Raw genomic sequence first — 18,916 nt, 5'->3', positions numbered from 1 at the left:
CCAGTGGGATATTAATTTTATGCCTCAGAGACTGTACTACATATGATGTAGAAAAATGGCGATGATGTAACCAGCGAACAAACGAATAAGCGTGGGCCGGTAGGGTGTTTCAAGGTTCAACGATGAACGATTGTATAGAAACCTTCTTCATTGCCAATCAGAATAACGAATTTAAATGTTGCTTAATCATAATCATATAATGTAGTGCATTGAGGAAATAAAGGTTTAAAATTCAACTGTACTCCAAGATTGTAAACTTCAAGTTCTTGAACTCATGGTTGGGTTCCTCGAACATATGAACGATTAGTAAAACAATCTAAGCATGCAGTCCCGAGCACCCTTGGCATTTTTCCCAACGACCCAAAGAAAGAAGAATAAAAACCCAAAGAGAAAAATGAGAGAAAATTGTGTGCAGAATATGTCTTAGGATTTGATCTATTATAGTATGTTTGATTGTTCTTCTAATTAGGAGACTGCATGCTAACTTGATAATTTGGTAACGGAATACCAGTTAGCATTTCAAAGAGTCTTTTCTTGGAATTGAGCTGAAATTGTTTTACATTGGTATTAGAAATAAGGGGGTAGATATAATTCTAGAATTCTCAAGGGAGTTGAGAAAATTTTTTTGAAAACCTTAGACGAGGATTTTGAAAAATTTCCTTTTATATACCAACCTCTTATGAATTTTAGTTAATTCCATTTTGTAGCCGTCAACTCTACCCCAATTCTTACTCTTTGGTTCCTAAATTTTAAATTGGGGTATTGTAGCTCTGAAACTATGTCCTAATTCTCACTTTAATCCCTAAATTCTAAATGTATACACTTTAATACCTAAACTACACCCTAATTCCCATTTTGGATCCCCAAAATTCTTTCTTTTCTTAGATTTTTATTAGTTTGATTTTCCTTCTATGCCCTTGCAACACATAATCATACTACTCAAATGACTTGTATTCCATTAGTTTTGGAGTTTTTGTTAACGATTTTACTTAAATGGTACTGATTTAATTAGGGATGGCAAGAGGGTGAGGATGGGGCGCAATCCCTAGATCCCTTGTCTCCTGCCCCATGCCATACCTCTGTGAGTGCCCCTATGGTTATTTAATTATATTTCATTATATATATAACCTAAATAATAATATTACAAATCACTTTTTTAGTTTCTTAGCTAAATATTCATTGTGAAATCAAGGTTAAAAAGCATTTTTGATCTTTATTAATTCATTTATGTACTTTTAATAGCAAATCTAAACTTATAATCATCATATTTGTTTAAACAACTTACAATATGTTAAAAAAATTGAAGTAAACTAAAAATAACCAAATCATCATATTATCTAAAAATTATGATTTTTTTGGCTCCCAAATTATGATAGATATGCATATATTAGTGACTATAACTATAATGTATATAGCAAATCCAAACTCACAACCATCATTTTTATTTTTATTTTTATTTTTTGGTAAATAACTTACAATATGTAAAAAGTTTCAAGTAAATTAAAAATAATCAAATACTCATGTTATCATACAAATTATGATGTATGCATACATTATTGATATGTAATTATAATGTGTATATGTATAAATGTAATTATATCGATATTTATTTTTCAAAACTTTCTATTAATACATGGGACGGGGCGAGGCATGGGGCCGGGGTATTCTTCCCATCCCGCAAGGGGAGAAAAATCCCCCTCGCCCTACCCCTAACTCCATGACTGCACGTAACTGCAACTCTGACAAACTCAAGGATTTCGTCCTCAAATGCTTACCTAATTTCATCTGAATCATGCGACGTGAAATTCCAAAGTAGAAGACTATGGGCACAATTGGGATATTATTGAATTTGAAACCCATTTACTAAACATCCCCTAAATATGCATTCAATATTATGTGCCAGATCAGCAGTATTAAAAAGTGGAACTACGTAGTTTTGCATTGAATAGAAAAAGTGGATAGGTATAATAGATAAAGGATCCCGTCTGCAAGGCCATCCCTCGGTTAAATAGTTTAAGAACTAAAGTATCCCAATATATAATTTAGGGACCAAATAGGAATTGAGGCATAATTGAAGGATACAAATTAGAATTAACCTCTATAAATTCCCTCAAGAACGCCCAAAGCTTCAGCATCCACAAAGTAGTTAGCACCATGGAAGCGCCCACTTTGATGGTCCTCGTAGCTTCCTTTTCTGCTCTTTTAGCTTCTCTGTGTATCTTGAAACTTGTCTATTCTCTTTGGTGGAGACCCAAATTGATTGAGCGAGAATTGAAGCAACAAGGAATTGGAGGAACCTCTTACAATTTTCTTTATGGAGATAAGCTAGCTATCGAGAAGCTGATGATAGAAGCATGGTCCATCCCCATGAGTTCAAACCACGAAATTATACCTCGTGTCGATCCTTTCATTCATCAAATTGTGCAGACATATGGTTAGATCAACTTTGTCTATCTCTGCACTCTTTTCTGATTTTTTCAATCATCCGGTACTCAGTTTCTTCTCTAGCCTCTTGGAGATACTTTCATGGATCTTCCCATTTCAACATATAAGGATTTATATAATATAATTATAATTAAAAGAGAACAAATCGGGAATGTGTTCTAAACGTATTATGGGTGATCAAGTGACGCATAAATGTTAAGAGAACGTATGAAAATAAGGGATTTATCCTGTTATGTTTTTAGTTTTATCTGATGCATGCATGATACTGGTCAAGAACAAAGTATTTACTGACTATATGGAGGATGAGTAAAAATTACCTCATGTGAAAAATAGTCGTAGGATTCGGCATGTTATGACAAATAGCTCAAAAAATATTTCTGCCGACCAAAAGTAGAAATCATGGCTAAGTTGACTTTTTGTAACATCATTGACGAGTAAACAATCAAGGTGGCATGGGTTTAAATTGTGAAAATAGGAAAGGTATGTCTGAGTTGGATTGGAACAAGGCCAAGATTGATACTGGGGAAGGCAGAGCTGGTGAGGCTGGTGCTGAATAACAAGAATGGTCACTTCCAAAAATCTCCACAGAACTCTCTTGTGAAGCTTTTGGCGCTGGGACTCGCAGCCTTGGAAGGGGAGAAATGGGCCAAGCATAGAAGATTAATTACCCCTGCATTCCATCACGAGAAGCTACAGGTAGTTTCTGCCTTTTGATACAAGCAACGGATTTATTCTTCCAACAAAATTAACAATTTACTGTTCCATTGTATGTGCAATGGTCTTAGGAGAGAGGAAAACAAAATAAACTATCAAAAAACAAAATCTCATACGCAAATGGGACGGTGCATCCAAAGGGGACTGAATTGCCTCCGAACCAAATGAGTATGCTATGCATCCTGATTAAATTTCAAAAAATCTTGAATTAAAATGCAAGTCGGGGGTTCAGATCCCCCAACGGGCTCAATTTACACCAAAGTCCCTCCCAAATATAGGTGGCAAACAAATTCATTTAATTAAATTTATCCATACCTGCCCATGAATAGATGGATATGGGTATCTTAAGTTTTTGTATATGAGTATATATGGGTTACCCAATAAACCCAATTAAATGGGTATTGTTGGATAACCCATCAAATCCAATTAATCCATTTAAAATTGTTTTCCTCCAAACCTCCTCTCTTCCCCTACTCTTTTTTTTCGGATTCTTCATTTTGTCATGATATTAACTACTTTTATTTCATTATTATTATTATTATTTGTTGGTTTTATCTTATTATTTTATTTTTTCTCAGTTTGCTAACTTGCTCATTTTTCAACATTACTAATTTACGACAAGTTGTAGCCTCTTTTCCTACCTTTCTATATGAAATTTTAAATTTACACACGAAAAAAATACTAGAAATTCAAAATTTTTGGATTAAGTTTTTATGTTAAATTTTATAGTACTTAGTTCAAATTTTTATATTCTTATTGTTCAATTATTAAATAGTTTATAATTATGCGACATAGAGTACAGATGGGAAAAAATTGGTAATTAGGCTTATTGAGCATTATAAGTAAATATTTAAAACTAATGATGGGTGCAAAATGTAGTATAAATTGATAACTTAGTTTGCAAAAATGGATTTAAATGAGTTTACAAAAAGATAAAATAAATGGGTTATAAATGGATAATTGTTTTACTCAATTCATTTTTTGACTTACCCATTTATACCCATCTAATTAAATAGGTGTAAATGGATTGATTCACTCATACCTATCTCCCATTTTAATCAATTCAAACCCACCCAAGTCACCCATTTTGACACCTCTACTCCCAAGTGACCAACTCAGTCGTATTGGGTTGGTTAACAACGCTTGAACTCGCTTCTAAAATATTTAAATAAAACAGATAGGGAAAAGAATAACCTTTAGGATTTTGGGCACTGATGAATTATCTCCAATTTGTCCAAAACTTTTAATTTGCACTTAACTATTAATTGAAGTGAACTTCATGCCTGTGTAATTATGGAAACAGGGAATGGTACCACAGGTTTTAGCAAGTTGTGAATTATCTCCAATTTGCACTTCGTCCAAAACTTTTAATTTGCACTTAACTATTAATTGAAGTGAACTTCATGCCAGTGTAATTGTGGAAACAGGGAATGGTACCACAGGTTTTAGCAAGTTGTTGCAATCTCATTGATCGATGGAAGATGCTGCTTGCAGCCGATGGACGAAGCGAAATTGACATCAATTCCGAATTGCATCGTCTCTCTGCAGACGTGATTTCTAGAGTAGCCTTCGGAAGTAGCTATAAAGAAGGAAAGAAGATCTTTGAACTTCAAAAAGAGCAAATTGTGCTGGCAACTGAAGCATATCGGGCCTTGTACCTCCCAGGACAAAGGTACATTTCCATTTGTAAACTAGAAAGAAACAAATCATAGCTCGAATTCAACTTTTTGTGTTCTGTTTCATAAGGTAAAAAAATCAATGCAGTCTATAGATGAATCTTCATTTATTTTATCTCTAAAATTTGCTCGAACGGTTGCTTATTCAGGTTTCTACCAACTAAGAAGAATAGAAGGAGATATGAGGTGGATACAGAGATCAAAGCAATGTTAAGAGATCTAATTTGCAAGAAGCAAAAGGCAATGCAGGATGGCGAAGCGGGTAATGCTGATCTACTTGGATTGCTTTTGCAATGCAAAGAAGAAAAGGGAAATGAACTGACAATTGAAGATGTAATAGAGGAGTGTAAGATGTTCTACTTTGCCGGCCAAGAGACCACTGCTATCTGGCTTACCTGGACTCTTATCCTCCTGTCTATGCATCCGGCCTGGCAAGAGAAAGCCAGACAAGAGGTTCTACAAATTTGTGGAAAGACAGCCCCTGATATGGAAATCTTGAACCGGCTCAAAATTGTAAGTGTGAATATGTTGTTGTTGAGTCAGTCCAATTCTTTTCATCTTCCCCATCGTCTCGTATTGTTTGCTGCTATCTATTAACCAGTAACTACTATGGTGGGAGAATTGCTTAATTTACCTCTATGAATAATGCGGTCGAATTAAATTGTTCTTGTAGGTCACAATGGTGCTGTTTGAAGTCCTAAGATTATATCCACCGGCAACTTACCTGGCAAGATATACCGTCCAAAGAACTAAGGTAGGGGACATTTCCATCCCTGCAGGGGTTGAAGTTTATGTACCAACGACGCTGTTGCATCATGATCCTGAGTACTGGGGAGATGATGCAGAAGAATTCAACCCAGAGAGGTTTGCTGAAGGAGTTTCCAAGGCATCAGGGGATCAATTGGCATTTTATCCCTTTGGCTGGGGACCTAGGATTTGCATAGCCCAAAACCTTGCAATGATAGAAGCAAAATTGGCTCTGGCTATGATTTTGCAGAATTTTTCATTCAAGCTCTCACCTTCATATATTCATGCCCCCTGTGCCGGATTTACTCTTCAGCCACAGCATGGAGCTCCAATTATATTGAAACCCATTTGAGGATTCTTTCGGGACAGAAAAGAGCTTAATAATACTCTGTGACTAGTGATCGTGTGGAGATTTCTATTTTGCATTTCTGAGGGTAATTACACTAAATATTTGTAGCGGCATGAACTAAAATTCAAACCGATTCAATGATATCAAAGTAACACTTGGACATATAATGTGCAAGTTTTTACACATTTTTAGGAGTTTAAAAGCGTTCCACGAATCTGAATTAATTCCATTTGCAGCCTAACCTTTTTTTTTTTGCTTAACGGCACATCTAACCTAGCCTAACCTACTCCTACTCGAATCTGATGGGGACTGAACCACCATCTGACCAGACGGGTACACCACACACCCGTATGGATTTAGAACAAACCTCACATTGAGGAACATTGATGGGAGGCAAGGTTTGAACCCTTGACCTCCCACCCCACAATTTGCAGCCTAACTTCGTTGACTATTTTTTGGAGATCTTTTGTCTCTCAATTCCTCTGAACGTAGCAATCATGGCTTTCAACAGCCAAAGCATCATCTCAAGTACAACACTACATTCCTGAATTAATCACCTAGTGCCCCTTGGCCATGCAGCGAAATACTTCTTTAGGAAAGCAAAAACCAGAAAAAAAAAAAAAAAAAAAAGTCCTTCACAAGATCATAAGTAGCAATATAATTACATTATGACCGACAACTCCAATCTAGTCTGGACCAGAAATTGCAATCCTGAGTTGTCTGTGTCCACTTTCCACAGTATTCACTGCAAAGTCGACATCAACAGCATTGAGCATCCCTTGGACCACAGAAGATAAGGAAAAACACCAAAAACAAAAACAACATTAATTAGCTTCCATTCGACAACAGAAGATAACGAAAAACACCAAAAAAAAAAAATAGTTTCCATATTTCCTAAACACCAGAAAACGCAGAACATAAACATAGATTAAACATATGGCCTCCATTGTCCTATATCTCAACAATTCGGCAAAAGACATAACATTTCCCCTGCTTGAAGACCGGTTTCAGTTCCTGAATCCGAATACTAGCTCCGACTCATCGTTTTCAAGTCTTGCCGGGACAGTTCGGATCCTGCTTTGTGTGGCAAATTCACCGGTTAACTCCGAAACTTTGGATAAGTATCCATCCCTGGAGTGTGTTGTGGGCTCGACCACCGGCCTTAACCATATAGACCTCGCCGAGTGTCGCCGCCGGGGGATAAGGGTCACCAATGCCGGTGATGCTTTTGCTGATGACGCAGCGGACTATGCGGTTGGGCTGTTAATTGACACTCTTCGTCGAATCTCGGCGGCTGACAGGTTTGTCCGGGCCGGGTCTTGGGCTGTCAAGGGACTGTTCCCGTTAAGCTACAAGGTCAAAATTTCACCCCTATTGTCTTAATAATACTCCTCTGAACCTAATAATATTTATTTATTTAGTATATTTATCTATTAGTTACGGTAAATTGTCTATTCCATCTATATCATAAATAGTTTTTTTTTTTTTTGGTAAGAAAGAAGTTACTAAAATTGAAACAGTTAGTACAAGATCCAGAGCAAAAGATCGAGTTTAAGATCTTGAATTTACAAAACGGGGCAAACAAAATGCCCTAAATCATTCTCTACTAGTTTTGCGATGGGTGCAGGTTGGTCATTGAACACCTTGAGGCCTTCTTCCTCTGTTTCTGCACTCCATTTTGCCAAAAGATCTGCACAGCAATTTGCTTCCCTGAAGACATGCTTAATTGTGACGACTGAAAAATTTTCTTATATTTTTCTTAAAATTCTCTTTTATTTGGAATTTATTACTTTAGAATAGTCTTACTACTCATTTACTCCCTAATAAGTACAAATAAACATAGAATCAAGGGTTTTTCCTTTCGTTTTTAAGTTATCGTAAATTAGGGTTTTTACGCCTTTTTGTAATATAATTATTAGGTACGGAGTGTATATCAAATTTAGTAATTTAGAGTGAGTTTTAGATGATATTAAGTGTGTGATTGGAAGTGATAAAAATAAGTTAGTGAATTATCAGTTAAAACCCTAGTATACGCGATTTAAGGAAAATCGGCTTGAACCGACGGGTATCGTTTACTACCGATTGAATACACCACTTGACCACCACTTCATTAACTTAATCTCATTGTTATTAGAGCCAAAATATCAGCCCATAATCAGCATGTGATGGCCAAAATTCTTGACTAAGAAAGCCAAGGAAAAGGAAAAAAAAAAAATTGAGGAAGATCTTGGAGAACATCTAACCCTTTTTGACCAAATTCAAGTCCAAGGTTCTTATCTTTCTTGGACTTCATTTTATCTTCATTTTACAGCTATGGTGGCCGAAAATTAAGAGAAAAAAAAGGGAGAAAAGAGCTTCAATTCCATCTTAAGTTTGAGCTTATTTGAGTGAAAAATCAAGAATCTAAACCGATTAATCCTTTCTTTGAGCACTTGGAAAGCTTGGTGTGCTAAAAGATTACAAGGAGAGGTGGTGTATATCTCTTGCAAGCATCTTAGTCAGGTATTATGGCTGTCCATCATGGTTCTTTCCCTTAGTCTTACTTAAGTTGTGTAGCAACTCATATTCTTGGTTATTGATAGCTATGTAAGTAGTTTTGATGATTATATTGGATTTGTGAGTTAGGGTTTTGAAGTGTTCAGCTATATTTCTTCTTGTTTAAATAGATTATGGTGTGAATAAACTTAGATAGGGAGCGGTAGTAGTGGTTGTTTACATGAATAAGAAGATTATCACTTGAATACTTTGAATCCAGTTTTAAATCTTTAAGAAGCCCTGTTCTGGCCAGTTTCATTCGGCCATGATGGAGGTCGAATTGAACTTAGTTCAAAACATAAAAATTGTAGGAAATGATGTTTTATAACTGTCTGTAAAATTTCAGCTCAATCGGAGTATTGTAGCATATGAAATGACAAAAATACCTTTGACTGCCATAAGTAGAGTTTTGCAGACAGTTTTGACATTTCATCATTCTGGCTTCATTTTTCACCTTATCCGTATTAAATCAGAAATTGACCAAAACACAAAAGTTGTAGTCTTATATTTTAGCTTTCCAACGCATCCGAAAACGCCTCAATCGAACTTTTGTAGCCTGAGTTCTTGTCATTTGAATCCAGTGCTGTTAACCAGCCTGACGGTGGAATTCTGTTCTGTAATCGGTAAATTTGACCTAGATAAACAATGAAATAGGTTGAGTTATCTTCATCAAAATTGTAGCCATTTGATTTAGTTTCGAAAAAGTATAAATTGTACCCCAATCCGATAAGCGTAGTTTCGGTTGTGGCTAATATGCTAAAAGACATCAAACCTGTCTTTTTGTTCTATGCCTTAAACCTTATTTTCGGTCACTTTTCTAGCTTGATTTTGTGATAGAATGACTTTTAGCCTGTTGAATGGCTATTGTAATGAGATTATTTGTGTGTGATTTTGGGGGCTGATTAAGGAAAATACTGAAGCCATAAATGGTTGAAAAATAGGTAAATACAAAGGGCGTGCTGTCCAAATTTGCACTCGAGAGTTAGGTAGATGTACTCGCGACTTGAGTAAGGGTTGATGATGAAACTAATTTGAATCATCAAAGGTATTCAAGTCTTTTTCTTAGAGGTATATAAGTTAGAATCTGACCGAAACTTGTACCCTTGGAAAAATGAAATTTACGACTAATAGAAATACGTTTTCTTCGTTTCTTCGACTCAAATGGAGATTTCAAAGTTTTACGAACTAACATAAGTTTTATAAATATTTTACTCATGTCCTTTGGTTTAAATGTACCATTTTCACTTCCAAAATTATGTTTATACATTGTTCTAGTAATTATTCGGATTTTCTTCGATTCACCTAAATCTTTGATAGTAGAACTGTAATGTGTTTTCTTGGTTACTCTTAGAATTCCTTGGTGATTGAGGGTGTTATCCGGAAGGATACTTTGGACGTTATTTTGCTTAAATAGGTGAGTGTTCTTTATTTGTTATGTTTCCATTAACTATATGATTTGTTGTGGATATTTGATTAAATGATAAATATTTGTTAAAAATGAATTTTGCTAGGTGAGTGTGTACTTTATCGCACTCGACCTAAATGAAATGTGAAATTTTCAATGTTTAAGTGATTAAATGATAGTTCTGCATGAATATAAGCCTTTTGGCTGAACTGGACTCTTACCCTTCGTTGCCGGTCGACTCGAGTCAGAAGCGGATTCGGTCGGGCGATTTGGTAATCGTGGGTGAAAGTTTGGTATACTCGAGTATTACCACGTTGTCGAGTGGAGTCTGGCCAATGTCCAGAAGGAGGAGAAATAAAATGAATGAACGAAAGGAGATTTTCAATTACAAATGAAATTTTAAATATTGGAGGAATAAGGAAATGAAAGGAGAAGGAAAGAACGAAAGACTCCACGTGAGCATGTATCCTTTTAATGAATGTGTTATCATTATTTCATATTGTAAATGTTCCTGGATTACTTGTTATTACATGATTAATGTCCTTGTTTAAGTTGATTATGTGTTTGAAACCTCACTGAGTTTTTAACTCATTCCGTTAGTTTTTCTTTCCTTAATAGAGGATGCGAGCAAGGACAAGAGATCTGTACAGACTAACCTAGTTTAGTTCTTTTGAATTTTTGTAATGGTTCTCGCCCTAACGCTTGGTAAGGGTTGGATGTATGAGGAATTGAGAACCTTTGTATATTTGAATTGTATCCCTTTTGTTTTAAGTTTGGAATTATTGTTCCACCTGTTCTGGTGGTCTTATTTTCATTTTTACTTGAGGTGTATGAGTGAATCCCGGCGAGAGTTGGGCAGATGGTCCACCAAACCCTTTGGTTCGCCTTAGGGGAAGGTAGGGTTGTCACATTAATAGTAGTTGTGATAAAGCTCCTCATTATATTCCTGCAATCATGAATCATAGAAGAGTAGGTGTAAGTATCATTAGTTCCTGTAGAGATCAAATGGACAATCACAGAAGCATCCATCTCAATATGAAGGTGTTGAATATTAAGAGATTTAGCCTGCAGAAGCCCATCTCTTAACCCCTATAATTCCGCACTTGTATTTGAAGTCCACCCTAGATTTCTACTAAACCCACTAATCCATTCCCCAAGGTGATTGCGTATGATTCCTCCAGCCCCTGCTAGTCCTGGGTTTCCAATTGAAGCACCATCAGTGTTGAGTTTGAAAGTATATAGAGGGAGTGGTTCCCAAGCAATCATGACAAGATCCTTATGTCTGATGGTTTTATTACTTATGGGTCTGATGCTTAGGAATTCTGCTGCTTTTGCAATTGTTGTTGAAGGAAGATTTGGTGGGCAGGATTGAGGTTCAAACAGAGCCATGTTCCTATTCTTCCATAACATCCAGCAGCCAAATGCTGCGATGGTTCCCCATGGTATGCCATAGTGGGGTGATAAATCTGTCATGTTGCATATCTTCTTTAACCAAGAGCAGAGATTTTGCCCTGCAAAAGGCCAAAAATTCCAAGGCACAGCTATCTTTCTCCATAAAACTTTGGCTCTAGGACAGAAAATCAGGACATGATAGGTGTCTTCTCTATTATTATTGCATAGAGGGCAACAATCTTCTTGGATAATGAATTTTTTGAGCAAATTGCTCTTGGTTGGGAGCTTGTCTTGGCATGCAATCCATAGAAAATGCCTTACTCGATTACTGGCCATGATCTTCCATATCCAATCCCTGTCAGTTCTTTCAACAAGGGTGTTATTTGAGCAGATAAAATCTACTGTTGATTTAAGGCTAAACTGTCCATTTGGGGTAAGGTGCCACTTAAGACAATCTTCTACAGGAGAGATAATTTGTCTAGGAATAGCCTTAATAACTTTGACAACAAATCAGGGAGTATTATGGAGATAATGTTAAGGTTCCAAGACTCTCTTTCTCCAAACATTTGGGAAACCACCATATTTTCTTCCCCTTCAATAAGTGAGCCAGCAATAAGGTGTCGAAGGGGCCCTAGCCCTGTCCAATCATCAGCCCAGATTCTCACAGTCTTGCCATTCCCAATAGTCCAATTTGTTCCACTATTATAGAAATCCATCCCCATTTTTAGGCACCTTTTATTAATAGACACTTGCCTATTATTCAAGATGAGTTTTCTTTGTTGATTAGAACCATCTTGGTTGACATACTCATGGTTCAGAATTTGAGCCCAAGGTTGATTTTTTTTATGCCTTAGTCTCCAACAGACACCAGCTATGGCAGCCTTATTCACATCAGTAGTCTTACGAATTCCTAATCCACCTAAGGAACGGGGGGTAGATACAACATCCCACTTAACTAGATGAAACTTTCTCTTTTCCGTAGTAGATCCCCAAAGGAAATTTCTTTGCATCCTATCAATGGTCTCACAGGTAGACTTAGGCAAGAGGGCACAATGTGCATAGAAGGAAGAAATTGCTTAGGAGACTTGCTGAATGACAACTTTCCTTCTAGCAAACGAAAGGAGTTTTGCCTTCCATCCAGCAAGCCTCAACCTGATTTTATCGACTAGGAAGGCAAAATCCCTTGGGGAGGATCTGGTATGTGATAGAGGGACCCCCAAGTATTTTCCTAGATCCTTCGTGGTACTGATGCCTAAAAAAGAAGAGATCTGATCCTGCCTAGAAGGATCAGTATTTTTGGAGAATGAGACTCTGGATTTTTCAAGACTTATGGTGAGCCCAGATTTTAGATAGAAATTTTCCAATATGGATTTTACCTCAGAAATGGAATCATTGCTACAGCTAGAGAACAAGATTATATCATCTGCAAACATGTAATGAGAAATTGCTAGGCCCCCCCTACAAACTTTTAAAGTTTCCCAACTCCCTTGTTGAACAGCCTTTTCAATACTGAGAGACAAATACTCCATACATAGCAGAAAAATATAAGGGGAGATAGGGTCTCCTTGCCTAATGCCCCTTGAAGGAATAATCCACTCCGAAGGAGAACCATTAATAAGGATAGCCATTCTAGAAGAGGAAATGCACTTCATAATAACATGAGACAAGAGAGGAAGGAAATCAAAATAATTTAATGCTTCCCTGATAAAGCTCCATTCCAGCTTATCATATGTCTTTTCCAGGTCAATTTTCAAAGCACAAAAGCCTTTTCTACCTTTCTTATTCCTGAGACTATGAATAGCTTCTTGAACAATGAAGATATTATTAGAACCTCTTCTACCAGGAATAAAACTGGTTTGGGTAGGAAAGATTATGGAATCCATGAGAGGTCTAATTCTATTGACTAGAATCTTGGACAACACCTTGTAGGGGGTATTGCAAAGACTAATGGGCCTAAATTGACGGATGGTCTCTGGATGGCTACTTTTTGGAATAAGACAGAGAAAAGTATCATTAGCACCTTCAGGCATATCAGATAAGACAAAGATTTCTTGGACCAATTTGTAAACGGACGTCTTAGTCTCACTCCAAAAAGATTGGAAAAAGGCAGGAGGGAGACCATCTGGGCTCGGGGCCTTGAAAGGTTTCAGGTCAACAATTGCTTGGTCTATTTCCATGGGATAGGGCACTCTACCTAAGAGCAATTTGGTGTCAGGGTCCAGAATTCTCCTCATGGCAGGAAACTCATCAAGCTCCATAAAGGAACAAATCATATCTGTTGAGAAAAGGTTCTGGTAGAACACATAGATATGATCCCGAAGCTGGTTATGATCATTAATCCAATCCCCAGCCTGGTTTCTAAGAGAATGGATCCGGTTCCTCTTCCTCCTTTGAATAGTTGAAGCCTGAAGGAATTTGGTGTTCATATCATTCCAGATGATGTGATTGATCCTTGACTTCATGCACCAAAGATCTTTTTCTTGAGAAAGGATCATCTCATACTCACTCAATAACTGAGCTACTAGATCAACAAGATATTGAGAGAAGTTAAGCTGTTGCTTATTTTGGATTCCTCGGATTCTAGCTAACAAGGTTCTTTTCTCCTTGAAAATGTTTTTAAAGGTGGCTTTGCTCCAAGATTGGACAAATTCAGTGAAGTTGTCAATAGAAGTCAACAAACTACTACTTTCTCCCCAAGAATGATGGACTACCTCCTTTAAGGAAGACTCCAACAGCCAAAGCTTCTCAAACCTAAAGACTTTTGTTTGTCTGACACTTTGGAATAGATTAACTAGAATGGGGCAATGGTCTGATCTAGTTCTAGTTAACTAGAGGACAGAAGAATCTGGGAATAATGAATTCTAATCAGGGTTGCAAAACACTCTATCTAATCTTTCAAGGATTAAACCGGCATCAAAACGCTTGTTAAGCCAAGTGAATTTTGGGCCAGAAAACCCCATGTCTAACAAATCACAAGAGTCTAGACACTTCTGAAATATTGAAGCATGATTTTGATTAATGGGTTTACCCCCTCTCTTATCCACATTGGAAAGTTTTTCATTAAAATCACCAAGGCATAACTAGGGAAGGGAGTCCTGGGATGCAACAAATTTCAGATTATCCCACAAAATCATCCTATTGCTAAAATTTGGACTAGCATAAACTGCAGAAAGAAGCCAAAAGGGGGCATCAGATGATACCTGGACTGTAGCGTGGATTTCTTGCTCTATTTTACTAATAATGTTGACCCGAACATCGTTTTGGTTCCATAAAAGCCATTGGCCACCTTTCCTTCCAACTGAATCAACAATCTCATACCCATTAAAAGGTAGGCTTTCGCACATGTTAACAGCTGTTTGTCCCCCTATTTTAGTTTCTGCCACTATAACTATAGCCGGTTGATGTATATCACAAAGATCCAAAAAGTGATTTCTGAATATGGTACTACCAGTACCACGCACATTCCATGCGATAATCTTCATTTGGCTAAACTTCTTGAGCAGATTGACCCCTGGTATATGCATCACCTGCCTGAGAGTCCGTCTCCCTTGATTCCACGATCTGGCCACTCTCCTCTACCTTACTATGCCTCTGAACCTCTCTAATATTGGCAGGCTCTCATTATGAAATCCATATGGTGAGCCTCCTCTTCTCTGTCTATCTTGATTTTTAGTTCTGTTCCTGTGACTCCGGGTGTGGGAAAAATGAACCTCCCGGCTTCTTCTCGCCAGTCTATTCCCAAGGTTAAAGGGGATAGAGAAAGAGACTCTCCTGCCCATCTTCTTCAATGATGTCTGTTTGAACCCAATTCCGTTTCTGGAAGGGCCATTCCGTTTCCTTCTTCAATCGCTAATTGACGGTCTTCCACTCCATTTCTTCCGTCTTCAGTCCTTTGTAAATGATTTGGGTTCCCTTGCAATTGTCCATTCATGTTGAATGGATCCAGATCCATCGTGATGCTCAGTTGGGTACTAATTGTCCACATGTGTAGCATTCCCAAGATGTCTCTTGAGTCTACTTCTCCTAGGTTCGTTCCATGTCCACGCAGTGTCCTTTCCCTCAGATAAGTGGGAGTGAAGATTGGGTGGGAGCTCACTAATTCCCAATTTTCCTCGTTCAGATTGGAGCTTGGGGCAGTTGTGATTTACTCCTCGTTCAGGATAATCGGTTGTGATTTATGCAATTTGGTGCAGTTGGTGTACCTGTTCAGATTTGTGACGTACAACTACATTATAGTAATATACTGAATGTAAGCTAAATATTTTATTCGTATACATCACTTTTTTTAGTAGTACAATAATATGCTATAATTGTATACCAAATAATGTAAAAGGTATAACAACAAATTGTATAAAACCCTAACCATACTAGCTCCTTTTTTCCAAATGGAACATAGTAAATGTAAGTCGAACCTAACTCAACTTAGCTTGTTTGGAGCCTTAGTCATGCAAAATTCAATGCATAATGGCTAGTTGTGTGTGTGTATGCGTGGCAAATTGATTAGTGAGAACTTAATGAACTATCTTCATGACCCATTAATTGTTGGCATGTATTCTTCTCAGAGTTTCAATTAGGTTTCATCAACTTAATTTTGGCAAGCCTAAATTCAACTCAAAACTAAATGAGGATTTCGGGCTTTTGGACTTTTGGGTTTGGGCCTAGATTAGAAGACTCAACCTTGACTCATTATTTAATATGAGTTTTGGGTCCATATTGGATTCGGCCCAAACTCATAATTAACCACATGATTAATATTTATAAATTATTATAAATTTGTATATGAATTATTAATATTTTAATATTATAATATGCATAATTATGTATTATATGTATCATTTAATATGCAATTATATGTATATATAGAAGTTGACCTTTGACAAAAACATATGAGTGGGCCAAACCTTAATCGGGCTTAAGCCCAGTGTAGCCTAAATTCAGCTCACATTTAATTTCGGTGCAGTATTATTTAGGCCAATATCTGTCCGGTCCTATTAAACATAAGGCTCATCAAGGTTATTGACAGCCCTAATTCTCGAGTAATTCCAAGAAGATGGTCTAACTGAATAACCTCAGCTAGTTTATTTATGTAGAAAAATTTGGTCCGCAAGTCAATTAGCAAAGACATTTTTTTTTTGGGAGACAAAAAATTTTGTGTTGATGGCAGGTATGGGGTAAGAGAGTGGGAATCGCTGGAATGGGGAGCATAGGCAGGAGAATCAGCAAGAGGCTTCAAGCCTTCGGGTGCAGCATTGCATACAACTCTAGGAAGCCAAAAGCCAATATTTCTTTCCCATTCTACGCAAGCGTTCAGGAACTGGCTTCCAACGTTGATATTCTAGTGGTTTGTTTGGCATTGACAAATGAGACTCGCCACATAATTACCAGAGACGTGATGAAAGCCCTGGGAAAGGAAGGGATCATCGTTAACATTGGCCGCGGATCTCTCATTGACGAGAAGGAAATGGTTAAATTGTTGGTGAAGGGTGAAATTGGAGGAGCGGGTCTTGATGTGTTCGAGAACGAGCCTGTGGTGCCTCAGGAGCTATATGCATTGGGCAATGTTGTATTGTCTCCACATAGAGGCGGTGCAGTCCCAGAATCGTTATTACGGTTACAGGAGATCATGATAGCCAATATCGAAGCTTTCTTTGCAAATAAGCCTTTGCTTTCAGAGATTGAGCTGGAATGATTATCTTGGATTCTTTCCTTCCTAGGACTCCATTGTATCTCGTCTGTGTTACGAGAATCTGATACTCCTATGCAACTAAAGAACTTTGCGTCTGGTTAAAGAATAAGTGCGTTTGATAAAACTGAAGTTTGAATTCATTAAATTATTGAATTGTTAAATATTAAATCTAATACATTTGAGTGCATATCACGTTCAGTGATAAGTGGATAGTTTATCACTTAATTTTGAAAATAAATTTTATCTAAAAAATTCAGTGTCATTCAATTAATTTAAATGTTCAGTTTTAGATTATCAAATATTTGAATATATTAAGATCTGAATTCATTAAATTAGTGCTGAAATATACTATCAAATACTCCAATTTTCCTTCCCATTATTCCGACAAAGGTAAACTCCATACTAGTAAGTTCGTAGTGAAAAAGCAGCATCAAACACTACAATTGGTGTCCCAACGTCATGCCTTCCTGAAAACTTTATTTTGCAGATAAGATAAAGGATAGATACGCATATCAAAAATGAAATGGCCAGGAATTTGTTGTTAATGATTTTTTTTCTTTTTTTTTTTTGGGCTAGAAGTGTCATTCTTTTTTACTTCAAAAACTATATCACACCCATTCGATGTAAATTTAGCTAGCTAACTTCTAGCCATTTAAACATCACACCCAAAAAATAAAGGTTACAAGCTAGCTGGCTACGTGTACATCTATGGCTCATTAATTTACAGACTGAATTATTAGACCAATGAATTTGCTTGATGACTTCCCCTGGTCAAATAGTCAGATATAATAATTTATAGGATAAAAAAAAAGCCTCCTATGGTTCAGTTTACGTAAACTTTAGTTCCTTGTGATTTAAAAACCTACAATTTAAATAACCTCTTGTGAAACTATTAGATTTTTCGTTAGATTTGTCAGTCAAGCTCGAATAGTCAAACTTTTCAAATAAAATTACTATAATATTATAAAATCATAAAAAATTATGAAATAAAAATAAAATTTTAGAAAAGCTTATATTTACCTCCTCTTCAACGCTATATGTAGGATTGTTACCACCATAATAAAAAAAAAATTATATTTGCTTTTGTGATTTATTCTTGCCACCATGATTTGTTCTTACCCTCTTTTAAGAGGCGAAATAAATATAATCTTTTTTTTATCACTGTAATAGCAGTCCAATAGATAGCATTAAAAATGAAGCAAAGACATCTTATCGTATCTTTTGATGATGTATTTTGTGCATTGGATTGGAGATAGTATCAAAATGAATATGCATTCAACAATCTGAATGTTCTTCTTGCCTATTAACGTCGTGATGTTGTTTAGAGAGCAGCATACACTGATGTCCAAAATCTTCAACTATAAATCTGCAGTTGAAGAACTCTCATCAATACTCAATTGCCTTATTGTTACTATTCAAACTGAGCACGTTTGCAAACTTACGAGTTGCCAAATCAATGTTCAATTATGTTATCTGATCATTTTGTCCCGCTTACATTATTGTTTCTTGTTTTGTTGCCGTCATTTTTTGATGCTGTACATCCTTGCAAGCGAGTTGGAATTGTGGGTTTTGGAAATACTGGCATCAGAGTAAGTAAAAGGCTTGAGGCATTCGGCTGCACCACCATTGCCTACAGCTCTAGGAACCCAAAACCCAGTTTTCCCTTTTCCTTGTTATGCAAATATTCTTGAACTTGCTGCTTGGAGTGACATTCTTGTTCTTTGCTGCTCATATACGAATGAAACTCATCACATTGTCGACAAGAATGTTATGAAAGCTTTAGTACATTGTCGACAAGAATGAAACTCATCACATTGTCGACAGAAACTATATTGGTAGACTAGGACTTGGAGACCTGATACCAGTTTCCTAGAACAAAAAGAGTGTTAATGTAAATAAAATATTTTGTTGTATCAATTAGTATTTATTAGCATCAATTAGGATTACAAAATAGGATATTATCTTGT

General features: G+C 36.6%; 2 protein-coding genes across 2 annotated transcripts; both read left to right on the top strand.

Moving 5' to 3' along the window:
• The first annotated feature begins 2,154 nt into the window (after positions 1-2,154).
• Positions 2,155-5,934, top strand: LOC113779387 (cytochrome P450 CYP72A219-like). Its single transcript, XM_027324956.1, has 5 exons — positions 2,155-2,434; positions 2,921-3,141; positions 4,587-4,831; positions 4,985-5,348; positions 5,509-5,934. Exons 1-5 carry the CDS (start codon positions 2,155-2,157, stop codon positions 5,932-5,934), a joined length of 1,536 nt encoding a protein of 511 aa, XP_027180757.1.
• Positions 5,935-6,775: 841 nt separating this feature from the next.
• On the top strand, positions 6,776-17,094 carry LOC113779849 (glyoxylate/hydroxypyruvate reductase HPR3-like). The gene is made up of 2 exons (XM_027325595.1): positions 6,776-7,287; positions 16,428-17,094. Exons 1-2 carry the CDS (start codon positions 6,868-6,870, stop codon positions 16,950-16,952), a joined length of 945 nt encoding a protein of 314 aa, XP_027181396.1. The 5' UTR covers positions 6,776-6,867; the 3' UTR covers positions 16,953-17,094.
• Positions 17,095-18,916: the final 1,822 nt, after the last annotated feature.

Source organism: Coffea eugenioides, chromosome 8 (assembly GCF_003713205.1).
Source record: "Coffea eugenioides isolate CCC68of chromosome 8, Ceug_1.0, whole genome shotgun sequence".
NCBI lineage: Eukaryota > Viridiplantae > Streptophyta > Magnoliopsida > Gentianales > Rubiaceae > Coffea > Coffea eugenioides.
Note: the sequence above shows the minus strand (reverse complement) of the source record. Positions and strands in the feature narration are given on the sequence as shown.